Here is a 14,141-nt window from a genome sequence, read left to right as displayed (position 1 = left end):
CATAAGTTATGAAGATTTTAAATTCTCAAATATTGCATATCAACTATACATTCATCACGGTTTGAATCATTCATTAAAATGTTAATGAAGAATTTTGTCTTTAAGACACTTGATTTTTTACATTAGCTCATATATATATATATGATCAGTGCAGGCCATAAATTGAATTTATATATAAAAAGCAATCCAGTATTCCCTCTCCAAGACTGAGAACACATTCATACACAATGCACGTACATGTTTGACCTTTATGTAGTGTTGCCTGTTTTTTTTTTTTTCAAATAAAACTTTGAAAAGGGTCTGAGCAGCAGGTGTGCCAGGCAGAGAGAGACAGAGAAGCAGAAAGAGAGAGCAGAGCACCAGGGAACGCTTCACCTGTTAAGAGCAGATGGATGAATCCAGTATTAGTGTTGCCTCACAGTTTCTTGTGTTGTGTTTTTTGGTGAATTAAAACAAATTAATCATGTAGTGTTCAATATTTTCCTGGAATACTGCATGCTCTACAGCAGGAGCAGCAAACTCAACTCACAAATAGACAAAAGTTAAGGAACTCTGAATGGGGAGAAGAGCTGAAAACTATGCTTAAGAGCTGCAGAGACATCTACACTTCGTTTTACCTCGGGGGGTAAGAGGGGGTCACAGCCACAGGTCAGCCTGTGAAGGCCTGGAAGTCGGACTCTGTAACGGCAGGGAGAAGGAGTCAGGTAAAAATCCCAGGAAAACAAAATTATAAACATCATAAATGCATATGAGTGGGAATGATGATATGAATGTGCTGGTATTGACAAAAAAAAACTGAGAATGACATGCTGAATAGTGAATGGTGGATTATAGCAGCAAGCGAAAAGGGATTTAAATAATGCAAAGCATCTTAGCTGTTTTTTCCAAATTAGATTTAAAGGCATAGTAGTTTATAAAAATCTGCTGTTTTAATCAGGTGAACTAGTAGTAAATGGATAACAATCAGCAGTCCATCAAAAATACTTCTCCTTAAAATTGAAAATGAATTGAATGTAGTGAACAGAATGTATTATACAGTTTATTTTGTTCCTCATATTAGCAACAACATCATGTTAACAATGACTGAAACAGCATTTATTAACAATTTAGTCATTTAAATAGCACTTTCTGGGCACTGAATATGCCCTGTGGATTTGGACACTTCTGAGAGAACAATGTTGTCTTACATAACATTTTCGTAAATAGCAGTTTTGTGTAAATCAATGACTTTGTTTCCTGATTGCAGCTTACATAGTTACACAAAATATTTTTATTAATATTCACATAACATCACATTCAAACTTTCTGTGCTTAGTATTTTTAAGCCAAAAAAAATGTTCATGTATTGATGTTTTGATTGTTCATTTTATATCACAAAGCTGATAGTTATTATGGAACAAAAATGCACAAACAATAAAAAAGTAAAATGTGCTTCTTAAACACAAACTGGCAAGTGAGATATAGCATTGGCAACAATAGCCAAGCATTTATATTCTAACAAAAAAGGCACAAATGAAATATCAATACTATATAAACTAATGATGCAAGTTACTGTCAGTTATTTGGCACATTCTCGTTAACTGAGATAATTCTGGATTCTACATTCTCTTAGTGACTAGCCATTAGTCATTGACACAACATGAGCCCTCAGAGGCAGATTATCTTTAGGTTTTTGTGCAAAATTTGCCCCCCAAAAGATCACCTTCACATTCAACAGGTACCTCTCAAGGAATGACAAATGCACAATAAAAATCAGAACGCATCCAGACGCGAATCTCCCTTCTAGAAGGAACAATACTAATGAATGTGAAAACAAATGAAACAAGAGTACTTCACTGCTGGAAAAATAAATGGAAGGTTCATTGGGAATGGGATGTCAACTAATGAGCAAGATATCCATTTAAATGCTATGCAAGACTGAGAAAAGCCATTAAAACGGTTTAGAGCAGTGGTTCTCAATCTTTCTGATTCCAGGACCACCCATCGTCCAAAACCATATTCAAAGGTCCCATGACTTTTACAGTTTTTCAGAATTTACTGGATAATGATATATATTTTTGAAATCCCATGGAGTTATATGATTTTCTTAATTAACATTACTTTTACAAGTCTATCACACTAAATCACACTAAAATTAGGGTAATCTCATATATCCAGGTTTTCCAAGACTGTGGGAACTACTGGTTTAGAGTGTAGCAATTTATTTTATCTGAATGAATATGTAATTGCAGAGAATTTATCTTTGATTGGCAGCAAAACGTCATGTTGAATATTAGATCTGAAGTTGCTGTAAGAGATTTCAGCCATTATGTTAAAGGGTTCACCTAAAAATGAAAATTAGGCTGTTTTACTCACCCTCGAGGCATCCTAGGTGTATATGACTTTCTTCTTTCAGACGAATCCAATCGGAGTTATATTAAAAATTGTCCTGGCTCTTCCAAGCATTATCATTGCAGTGGGTGGGTGTTATTTTTTTTTCAACAGTCCACAAGACATCAAATAAAGCACGTGCATCCATAATAAAACTTGCGTTTTTGTAAGAAAAATCTCCCCATTTCAAACGTAATAAATACTTTTCTCTCACTTCCGGTATTTGTCATACACGGAAGCCGTTCCGAATGACATAAGATGTTGGCGTTGCGTGATTAGTGATGAATGTGGAGAGAGAACAAAACAAAACACTGGTCATGAATTAGAAGTACAAACAGAGGATTTGTAAAGGAAAAAACGATATAAGCCAAGAGGAGACTGGTTTTCATTTGCTAAAGTAAGGAAACTTTGCTTCCTTTGCTCCTGTAAACAAACTCGCGAGACTAGCATACCTCAGAGGCGTGCGTGCGAAGCATACGTCCTGCGTCATCCGCCGGAAAGCCTTCCACATACGACAGTCAGCAGAAGTGAGAGAAAAGTGTTCATTACGTTTGAAATATGGATATGTTTCTTACAAAAACACATGGATTCACTACAGGAGGCCTTTATTCATGCCTCTGAGCCGTGTGAGGCACGTTTTATTATGGATGCACACACTTTATTTGACGTCTTTTGGACTGTTGAAAAAAAACACCCACCCACTGAAGTGATAATGCTTGGAAGAGCCAGGACAATTTTTTATATACCTCCAATTGGATTTGTCTGAAAGAAGAAAGTCATATATACCTAGGATGCCTCAAGGGTGAGTAAAACACAGGCTAATTTTCATTTTTGGGTGAACTAACCCTTTAACTTTTACCATTTTGCTAACCATATACCTGCTCTCCAAAATCCCCAAATCGCACCCTGTAAAGACATGTAAGTCAACCTGATGCCAGCAATGCCAAGCAACTCACAGGCAGACAGCGTTTCTGATTGGCTAAAAAGTGACAATTTTCACTGCTTACAGAGTAAATGCTGGCAAATGATATCCCAAGACACCCATTTCAGTGATATCTGTCAGATAGCAGTACATTTTGTGCATGGGTTTTTAAAATATTGCAAACAGTTCCTTCAAAATTTCCTGTAAAATTTCCTGACTTTGTGGTGAATAAACACATTTTGGCACCTGTTACTCATATCTCAATGCGAGAAAATACCATTTCAACAGTCATTTGTGCAATGCCATAAGAGCTGTAAGTCAAAGCACACTCAAAAACTTCAGGAAGGATTAAAAAAACAACCATAAGATGAAAACATAAGGTTATAACTCTGCTAATTTCACACAAGCATGATTATTCTCCATATTCTTACTAACAGACCACGCACCGACACTTTCTCCTCTTTTTTACCACATTAGTCCCATTGGCTGTCATTTTGTCATTCTCCTTATCCTGTACAACAACACTTTCCGAACCTCTAGCCTGACCCTGTTCTGTCAGTCTATCCTCTGGAGACGAGGGGGTGCTTTGTTTTGAATTATCCGGTACTTCTTTCTGATCTGTGTTTTTTTGAACGGCACCCTTCCCACCACCTGGTTGCTTCTCCCTCCCTCCCTCAGCACCTGAGATCACGTCCTCTGCCCGCTGCTGGGCCTCGATCTCTGACAAGCTGTAGGCCAGTGCCATCTGCAGGTCTTCATCCTCCTCATCTTCACTGGCATCAGGGCAGTGGTAGAACGGGGCGGCGCTGTAGGAGCGTAGAGCGGGGTTTGGAGAGCTGTTGCTAGAGGGGTGGAGCAGTGGATGCTGGGATTGTCTGGGAGGCTGACTGGACTGCTCTCTACGACTCAGTTCCAGAGCTAAGGCCATCTCATCCTCCACACCTGGACACACAAACACAGCTGAATGTCAGATCAGCTCTACAGGAAATGAGCAATCTGCATACGACAAATCAAGAAGCTAGTGTGAAATGTAATGAGTAAGCTAAATCTACCTGCAAGCCTAATAAGAAAACAACTAAATAAGTGGTTTAGAGTTACTTGAGAAGTTCTTACCATTAAAACAGGAAATAAGGGTTTAAACATAAATAGTTCAACTTGTAATGTACAGTGACAAAGTGAATGAATTAGAAAAAAATTCCTGTTTTTACTGTTATAAAAAAGGAAAAGTCCTTAAAACCTTTAAAGCAAGATGAAGTTTAGACATTAGACAACAAGCAAAGATAAAAGATAAAGACATACCAAAAAAAATGATATGTCTACACACCAGAGTGCAAGAGTCTTGAGTTAATCCCAAAAATATATTTTAATAAATTGTATAATACAATATAAATTCTACAAAAAACATTTATCACCATGTTGAAAACAGTTGTGTGGCTTTATATTTAGTGGAAGCTGTGATACATTTTTTCAGGATTCTTTGATGAATAGAAAGTTAAAAAAACATTTATTTGAAATATAAATCTTTTGTTACATTATAACAAAAGACTTTTATATCTTTACTGTATTTAAATTTTTTTTTTAATTTAATGCATTCTTTTCAAATAAAAGTATTCATTTCTTTCACAAAAATCTTGCTGACCCCAAATGTTTGAAGGGTAGGTTATGTGTATTCCAAATGCATCTACTTTCCCAGGCAGATTCATCCTGAGCTGATAAGGTGAATTTTTATTACACGCCAGAATATGTGCATTAACTATAGAGATGCCTTCTGGTCCTATATTATTATTAAATGTTAACAAAAAATGTATTACCATTGATGAGGACCGATTTCAAAACCCCATCCTCCTCAACCTCTGTTCTCTCCTGGCCATTTTCTCTGACCCTGAGGGAAGAAATGAAATGTTTATCAATTAACAGGAAATACATAAACAAACTTGAACTGTAAGCCAGGCCTTCACATTGTGGCACGGCATAAATCATTTTTTACTAATTTTCATCAACTGCGTTTAAATAGCTTATTTAATCAAACACAACTTTCTTGTTTAATGTGCAGGATGCATATATTTTGCATATTATACATGCTGTATGCATATTACATATTATACCACATATAACAAAGGTAACAGTAGGCAAAATTAGTATAATGAGAAACAAACTGACTTTTTTGTGGTAATACGTTTTCCATTGACAATGCGGGTGGAAGTAGAAACAGACTTGAAGTTTGCTCCTCCCATGCTGCCCATCCCACCCATTGAAGAAGAGAAGGAGGTGAAATCAGCTGTTGATCAAAAAAAAAGTGCAGCTCTTAATAAATTAAAAATACTATTCTTTTCATATCAACAACATGCCTTGGAGCTTTTCAACAAATTTCCATTAGTGTTATAAAGATATATTCAGTAATGTTCACCTAAATTAAGTATTATTCTGGGAGGAGACTGAACACATATGCAATAATTATATACAAAAAAAAAAAAAAAAGCAGCATGAAATCATTTTAAAAACCAACCATTTGCTGAGGGGAAAGAGAAGAAGCGACTGGGCCCAAGCCTGGAGAAGGAGCTGTGAAGCCCACTGTGCATTCCACCAAATGGGAAATCATCTAGTGGCAAAGTGGGAGAGTTAAAGAGTGTAATGCTGGGTACACACTGCACAATTTTAGTACAGATTTTTGTGATCTATGAGAAGCTGCCCGTGAGAAAATGTGTTTTGACTGGAAATTAAATCAGCGAAGACCTACAGCCAATGTGAGTGTAAGATATAGGGCAAGGGAAAGTTAAGGAGGAATCATAAACCTGCAACAGAACATCAGCAAGCAACCATTCTCTCCGTTCCAAATCAGCATACAGACAACTTGTATTGCAAGCCGCAGTCTCGTGTGTGATCTTACGTTATTTTCGGTATCACTTCTGGTTCTGGTTGTTTGGTTGTAAAACTTAGTTTGTAGACAGTCATGTAGTGTGAGAAGAACATCAATCTGACAACTTTGTGCAGTGTGTACCCATTCAAGAGAACATGTAAGAACCCTAAGTGTAAGTCAGTGGTTCTCAACCTGTTTTGTCCGAGGCCTTAATATCTAAGCTGATATGCATCTCTGGTACGTCTGTTGTAATCAAAACAAATTAATTCAAAAATACAATGTCAGTTTAACGTAGTACATTTTTATTTTTAGTTTTGATCATTTTAGTTAAAATCATCGTAATATAACTACAATTAAATAATTCTATGATGTATTGGGGCCTCATGGAAATTTGCAGAGACCCCCTAGTGGGCCCCGGGCTCCTGGTTGAGAACCACTGGTGAACACTGAGAAAACACTCGCACCGTTATATTAGCAAGATTCAAGATCAGCATATCAACAGACAAACTCCCTGAGAACCCACCAAAGTAGTCTGCGAATGGGTCCTGCCCTCCGAAGAACTCTCGAAACACCTCATCTGGGCTGCGGAATGTGAAGCTGAATCCTGGGAAGTCATCAGGAAATGAAGAACCACCAGAGCCTATAAAACAGATGTCAAATACAATTAAGACTTCGTGTAAGCACATGTAACACTAAAGCCCCGTTCACACCAAGAAAGATAACTATAAAGTGATCACAACGATATCGTTCCTCTGTATCGTTATACAGGCGCATCTCAATAAATTAGAATGTCGTGGAAAAGTTCATTTATTTCAGTAATTCAACTCAAATTGTGAAACTCGTGTATTAAATAAATTCAATGCACACAGACTGAAGTAGTTTAAGTCTTTGGTTCTTTTAATTGTGATGATTTGGGCTCACATTTAACAAAATCCCTCTCAACAAATTAGAATATGGTGACATGCCAATCAGCTAATCAACTCAAAACACCTGCAAAGGTTTCCTGAGCCTTCAAAATGGTCTCTCAGTTTGGTCCACTAGGCTACACAATCATGGGGAAGACTACTGATCTGACAGTTGTCCAGAAGACAATCACTGACACCCTTCACAAGGAGGGTAAGCCACAAACATTCATTGCCAAAGAAAATCTAAATTAAAAGAAACAAAGACTTAAACTACTTCAGTCTGTGTGCATTGAATTGATTTAATACACGGGTTTCACAATTTGAGTTGAATTACTGAAATAAATGAACTTTTCCACGACATTCTAATTTATTGAGATGCACCTGTAGTTGTGGTGTGAACTATGCTAATATTGAGAACGATGTTTAGAACTATATCTTTATCGTGCTTGGTGTGAACAGGCCTTAAGATGGTTTTAAGTAGTGTGAAGTTCTCCTCACCCGAGCTTGGTGTGTCTGATCTACCGTATCTGTCGTAAGCATCTCGTTTGCTTGCTTGATAATGAGGAAAAAAACAACAGTGAACTGCAAGCCTTTCCTACCAAGTAATTTAACCATGAATAAAATTGCTGTAGAGATCAAATTTCCAGTGTCCTACTGTCTGAAAGAACTTCATAGGCCTCCGCTATCTCCTTAAATTCTTTCTCCGCCTCTTCCTTGTTGTCTGGGTTTTTGTCAGGGTGCCACCGCAGAGCCAGTTTCCTGTAACTGTATACACAACATAAATAAACGTAAGTAAACTTAGCTTGACTGGCATCTCAAGATTGGGATGAAGTGATATATATAGGATCAGGGGGTCATTCACATATGACACATTCTTGCATCCATCTTCTTCTATATAAACATTAGACCGACATGTTAGACTGTTGCGATTCATATTTGTTTTTAGCATCTTGCACCATGAATTCCACATTTTGGAGCACCAAGTCAAGTTAAAATGTGTGAATGGTAACTTTTTTCCAATTCGGATTTGCCATCACAGTAATGAATTACATTTTAAGATGTATTAAAATTATAGAAACTTGTTTCGAGACATAAACTCAGAATTTCAAAAATAAAAATAATTCACAATTATCTTTTTTGTAATAATATTTACATTATTACTGTTTTCACTTTATGTTTTCATAAAAATGAATTCAAATTTGCTAAGCAACATCTTCTGAATATTAGTGTATTTCACGGTTGATGAATACTTTATAAAGGTAAACAGTAAGTGTCAAAATACTTGAGTCTTCGCTTACAGTTAGATTACTCAGAGACCAATTTAGTTACATTCAATAACAATGCCATAGGCCACGCCATACTGCAAGCTACTGATAAGTGAAGGCAGTTTTAACTTACGCTTTCTTGATGTCATCTGGAGAAGCATTTCGTGACACTCCCAGAACATCATAGTAATCCACCATTGCGGCCTTCAGCTTAGTCCACCTGTTACGCACATGTGTGAAAAATCATAAATCATCAGAATGTCTCATGAAGTGTTTCTGAAACCCTTATAAGATTTTCAGAACTGTTGTTACATGTCAGTTACAGTCATGTTCACACAATTAGGCATCTGTGATCAAGTACTTGTGTTTTTGATCATTTTAATGTATCAGATAATTATTATGGGTTTAGTTGAACAACTTTAATCTTCTAGGCTCTTTAATGGCAGAACTTCTAACAGGGTGTCCACTGGACTTTCTGCTCATGCTCAAACGCAGTGCAATGGAAGACAGCAACTCAATGAACTGTTGCTTATTATGACAGTTTATCACAAAGTGCTGGACTTGCATTCATTGACTGAACATAGCCTGGTATTCCCCTGGAGCCTGGCCTGCCCATGACTGGAACTCTCTGTCAAAGTGATGTTATTTCAAGCCCAACGTTGAAAAGCGATTTGTGTGGGCCATATGGCCCCTGACAGCTGGTGCTGCTGAAACACGCGTGCTACTCCCTGTTAATACACACTACTCCCTGATAATACAGCGTTTTAGAGATCCAGCAGTCCCAGGACCTGTGGCCACACTATTAGAACAACTTTTACCTTTTTTAGAAGTGTATCCAGCCAGGAGGAGCCGTGCTTCTGTAAACAGGGCTGGGATATCTCGGTGAAGCGCTAGTCGGTCCCGACTCCTGGGACGCGGATCACAGGAACTGACGCTCTTTTAACGTCCGCGTGAGTACGGAATACCGTCAGAATCCCCCGTTTACCGCTGGCACGCTGGGCTTCATTACTTCAGCGTGACACTGAGACCCAGCTCCTATATGTGTCTGTCCCTCCTCGCCCTCTGCTGCGAATGCGGTGCGTCACGATCAGCTGAGCTGCGGTCCGACAAACACGGCCGCGGCGCCGTCTGGAACATGCCAGTGTTTGTTTACGTAACGAGCCCCGCCCACTTCAGCCTGAGGGAGCCATGTGCAGGACAGCAAAGCACACCAGACACAAAGTACTTATCAGAATGAACTAGTTATTATGTATTAATGTACTTATGTATTAAAGGTGTTTAAAAAAAGATAGCCCATAGCCCATCAAACTCATTGTATACTAGTTTAACAAATCAGGGACTGCACTAAAATATGGACACTGACTTTGAAAAAACTATTAAAATTAAATGAATGAATAAAGCCTCTTTTTAATCTGCAAGATAATGCATGCTATTCACTTAAAGGATCTCTGGCAGCAAAGCAGCAGAGATCATTTACTGTCATCATTTACTCACCCTTTATGTCTTTTAAACCCCATATAAGATAAAAGATAATAAAAGAAAAGTTACACATTTATGTTGAGCAGATTTCACCTCAGTCTGGAAACTGACAGTTGGTCCTGTTGTGGGTAGGAATTTAAAAATGCTGAAATAAAGAATAATAATTTAAAAAAAAATGCAACGCTTTGGTTTAGTAAACTCTTTACCCAACATTTTCTTGTCTTAATTTCTTTAAGATTCCAGTGCTACTACTCTTCCAGTAGGCTAATTTAAAATTATTTCCCACATTCCGAAGCATAGTATGGTTGCCTACTTTTTACACAATTTCAAGTTTTTACTACAAGACACTTGGAGTTGGCAGAATCTTTTTAATGAACCTGCTGAATAGTTTCACAAATCACACTAAACAATTAATTTCTCATTATAAATTGTTTACTTTTCTTTTTTTCTCGAGTCAACAACTCACTGATCCAATTATCAATTCAGTCTCCTGTTAATATCTTTTTGAATTGCTCATGTCTGACTCAAAATGAACCATAAGCTGTTGTAGCAGTTTCAAATGATATACAACTAGTAAGTTTGAGTTCTACTTAAAATGTTAAGATTTCCCGTATGTGACATTTTTTAAATTGTACAGTATATTTATACTACTGTATGTTTGATCATTTATATCTGCGTATTAGTATAGCCTAGTATATTTCAGTTTAATCTTTTGATAGTGAATGACAATTATTTTGTAATAAAATTAAATGTTTGTTTACTATAGAATTACCCAGAATGTGGTGAAGCCACTGGAAGTGCTTGAGTGGCCTTTTTATGCCAAATCACTGTTAATGGCCGACAGCCCATTTTGATCTGCTGTAAAATGACCCGTTGTGCTTGCTCAAGTGAAAAAATATTTTTCATAAAAAAGGAGTAAACACTTACGCCCTTACTGGAGATTCTGTGTATCTCCTTTATCTGCTGGTTCACTTCAGCTAAAAACAGAAACCACCTGTTCTAAGATCATGGAGTGGGCCTACAAAGCCTCTAGTATCATAAAATGAACAGCAGGCCTGGTAAAAGTCACAAGACATTATGAGCATGTTCTTACATGCACCACTAATTCCAGCTGATTCCTGGCATGAGCATCAACATCAGAATCCTGTGCACTGCTTCAGCTGTTTATAATTGGACTAATCACTTTAATAAATAAAACAACTAAATAAATTCACTAAAATATATGTCCAAGTAAAAAAAATAGACTACAATAAATGTACTCGGGCACAAAGATTAAAGAATGTATCCACAAGGAGTCGCTACAAACCACCTATGTGACAGGACAATTTTATTTTCTATGTTTTAAAAGTATTCCGCACCTTTTAAAACAAATATAGTGAATGTATCTATCAGGGACGTAGGCAGCAGACGGGTCTGACACCCACGGGCACAGGCCCGCCCAGTCTGATGAATGCCCCCCAGGTTAATTTTAGGCCTACACATATAATATTTGTTAAATAATTATTGTTTAATCTATTTTAACACAATTAGAGAACTATTATAACATCTCAAATAACAAAAATAAATAAAACGTGTTTTTGCATAATTTTTGATGAGTTTGATTGACAGCAGTGTTAGCCAATTGTTATCCAGGCTGTTTCGGCATGTCGCATGTAAATTCGTGCAGTAGTTTGGACTGTAATTTGCAGCTGTGTTAGAAAATGTTCATGCACAGCGCTGAGCTCATACGTCATCCGCCCAGTGCTGCTTCCGTGTACAACTGTTGGCGCAAGCTACATTAAAGTGATTATTACGTTTTGAATATGGATATTTTTCTTACAAAAACGCATCGATTCACTACAGGAGGCCTTTGTTCACCCCCCGGAGCTGTGTGAGATGGTTTTTTAAATGGATGGACGCTTTTTATTTAACTTCTTTTGGACTGATGCATGCAACACCCGCTGAGTGGCATTAAACAGCTTGAAAGTTCAAAGACTATTTTTTCTATATAACTCCGACTGGATTAGTCTGAAAGAAGAAAGTCATATACACCTAGGATGGCTCTGGGGTGAGTAAAACACAGCCTAATTTTCATTTTTGGGTGAACTAACCCTTTAACACAGGTTAAGAAAGAGCTTAGAAAATAGATAGAATACAAAAATAATAGAGAAGCTAGTGTTAAGTTTTTTTTTTTTTTTAAGAAAACAAGCAGTTAGTAAATTAATAGAGTGCAAGTCTAAAAGGGGCACGTTTTTTTTAAAAAAAGAATAGAATTAAAATAGAGAGTGCTAGAGTTAGAGGGTCAAATAAAGATGGAAGAGATGTGTTTTTAGCCGATTCTTGAAGATGACTAAGGACTCTAAGCTGCTCGGATTGAGTTGGGCAGGTCATTCCACCAGGAGGGAACAGTTAATGTAAGGGTCTGTGAAAGAGATTTTCACACCAAGAAAGGGATGGCACAATGAAGCAATGTTCACTTGCAGAACGCAAGCTTCTAGAGGGCACATAAGTCTGTAGTAATGAATTTAGGTAAAGGGGTGCAGAGCAGTGTTGCCAACTAATTTTCAGGGGAAGTTGCTAAAGGCAGATCAATCTGTTGCTAAAAGTTGCTAAATGACGTTGTGATGTCATTGCGTGATGACGTCATTGCATAACCATGGCACAAAACAAGAATACACAACAAGATTACTTCAAAACACACAAAAGAATAAATTCTTTCTTTTCCTATTCAAATTTTATTAATGTAAAACCAATTTAAATGCAAATTGAATTTCAAGTCACTTTACTGAAATTGTCAGATTTAAGTTTTCCAGGCTGTAATTCTGCTTCTTTAATATTCTTCTCCCTCTTCGTCCTCCTCTCCGATGCTGTCAGTGCCAACTTCTTCATAATCCTTTTCCAGAGCTGCCATATCTTCTCTGGCCTCTGAGAACTCTCCTTCCTCCATTCCTTCACCCACATACCAGTGCACAAAGGCTCTCTTGGCATACATCAGGTCAAACTTGTGATCTAGACGAGCCCAGGCCTCAGCAATGGCTGTAGTGTTGCTCAGCATGCAGACAGCTCTCTGAACTTTGGCCAGATCTCCACCAGGAACCACAGTTGGAGGCTGATAGTTGATACCTACTTTGAATCCAGTGGGACACCAGTCAACAAACTGGATGGTGCGTTTGGTCTTAATGGCAGCGATGGCAGAGTTGACGTCTTTGGGCACCACATCTCCACGATACAGAAGACAGCAGGCCATGTATTTACCATGACGAGGATCACACTTCACCATCTGATTAGAAGGCTCAAAGCAGGTGTTGGTTATGTCAGCCACAGAGAGCTGCTCATGATACGCCTTTTCAGCAGAGATCACAGGAGCGTATGTAGCCAGAGGGAAATGAATACGTGGGTAGGGCACCAAGTTGGTTTGGAACTCGGTGAGATCCACATTCAGAGCTCCGTCAAATCTCAGCGAGGCCGTGATGGAGGACACAATCTGCCCGATGTGCCTGTTGAGGTTGGTGTTGCTCGATGTCCAGGTTTTTACGGCAGATGTCATAGATGGCTTCATTGTCCACCATGAAGGCACAGTCAGAGTGCTCCAGGGTGGTGTGGGTGGTCAGGATGGAGTTGTAGGGCTCCACCACCGCTGTGGACACTTGAGGAGCAGGATAGATGGCAAACTCGAGCTTGGACTTCTTGCCGTAATCGACAGAGAGGCGCTCCATCAGCAGAGAGGTGAAGCCAGAGCCAGTACCTCCACCAAAGCTGTGGAACACCAGGAAACCTTGGAGGCCATTGAATGCCAGAGCACTGATCAGCCTGTTTGAGTAAATCATCTTATTAGAAATAGCATCTTCGTAATTATTAATGTCAGTCAAATTCATTTTGTACTCAAAAGACTTGAACCTCACCAGTTTGTGGGTCCTGTCCAGCACTAGGTCAATGATCTCTTTACCAATGGTGTAATGCCCACGGGCATAGTTATTGGCAGCATCTTCTTTGCCAGTAATTAGTTGCTCAGGATGGAACAGCTGGCGATATGTGCCTGTGCGCACCTCATCTGAAGAGGAAAAAAACGGAAAAGCCTAAGTCCCTTTTCTTTTTTTATTCACAGTAGCAAATAAGAAGAAGAAGAAATCTAAATGGTCCAATAAATCAAGAAAAACAAATAAAGGTAATTTCCATAAAAGTGATTACTTATCAGGAAATCTATTTTGTAAAACTGTTGCTTTTCCAATATTTTGTAAAATGGTTTTCATGATCATTTAAATGGGTTATATTCTGTTTCTCAGGTTCAACTTACCAATCACAGTGGGTTCTAGATCAACAAAGATGGCACGTGGAACATGTTTCCCTGCTCCAGTCTCACTGAA

The 14,141-nt window shown here is 38.2% G+C and overlaps 1 protein-coding gene and 1 pseudogene across 4 annotated transcripts; both read right to left on the bottom strand.

Moving 5' to 3' along the window:
- Nucleotides 1-263: 263 nt before the first annotated feature.
- LOC107602899 (dnaJ homolog subfamily B member 2-like) lies at nucleotides 264-9,449 on the bottom strand. Of its 4 annotated transcripts, XM_016295513.1 has the most exons (11): nucleotides 9,138-9,449; nucleotides 8,453-8,539; nucleotides 7,710-7,819; nucleotides 7,553-7,606; nucleotides 6,673-6,789; nucleotides 5,799-5,891; nucleotides 5,453-5,570; nucleotides 5,104-5,174; nucleotides 3,974-4,234; nucleotides 618-678; nucleotides 264-375 (listed from the first exon to the last, which is right to left on the bottom strand). In XM_016295513.1, the coding sequence occupies exons 2-10, from the start codon at nucleotides 8,515-8,517 to the stop codon at nucleotides 650-652; spliced, it is 918 nt and encodes a 305-aa protein (XP_016150999.1). In that variant the 5' UTR covers nucleotides 8,518-8,539; nucleotides 9,138-9,449; the 3' UTR covers nucleotides 264-375; nucleotides 618-649. The 4 variants fall into 4 exon arrangements, with proteins under 4 accessions (XP_016150999.1, XP_016150998.1, XP_016150996.1 ...); XM_016295512.1 differs by having other exon boundaries at nucleotides 264-678; XM_016295510.1 differs by lacking the exons at nucleotides 264-375; nucleotides 618-678 and having other exon boundaries at nucleotides 3,166-4,234.
- A 3,142-nt stretch (nucleotides 9,450-12,591) lies between these two features.
- The window catches only part of LOC107602872 (tubulin alpha chain-like), a 25,996-nt pseudogene continuing 24,446 nt past the window's right edge, over nucleotides 12,592-14,141 (bottom strand).

This window comes from Sinocyclocheilus grahami, unplaced genomic scaffold (assembly GCF_001515645.1).
Source record: "Sinocyclocheilus grahami isolate Dianchi unplaced genomic scaffold, SAMN03320097.WGS_v1.1 scaffold337.1, whole genome shotgun sequence".
Lineage (NCBI taxonomy): Eukaryota > Metazoa > Chordata > Actinopteri > Cypriniformes > Cyprinidae > Sinocyclocheilus > Sinocyclocheilus grahami.
Note: the sequence above shows the minus strand (reverse complement) of the source record. Positions and strands in the feature narration are given on the sequence as shown.

Excerpts from the sequence above, each read along its gene's own strand:
- LOC107602899 (XM_016295510.1), bottom strand. The coding sequence starts at position 8,517 with ATGGTGGATTACTATGATGTTCTGGGAGTGTCACGAAATGCTTCTCCA. Across the intron at positions 7,607-7,709 it reads CTATGAAGTTCTTTCAGACA|CAAGCAAACGAGATGCTTAC; the intron begins GTAGGACACTGG and ends CTCATTATCAAG. Across the intron at positions 5,892-6,672 it reads CCCATTCGCAGACTACTTTG|ATGATTTCCCATTTGGTGGA; the intron begins GTGGGTTCTCAG and ends CTTTGCCACTAG.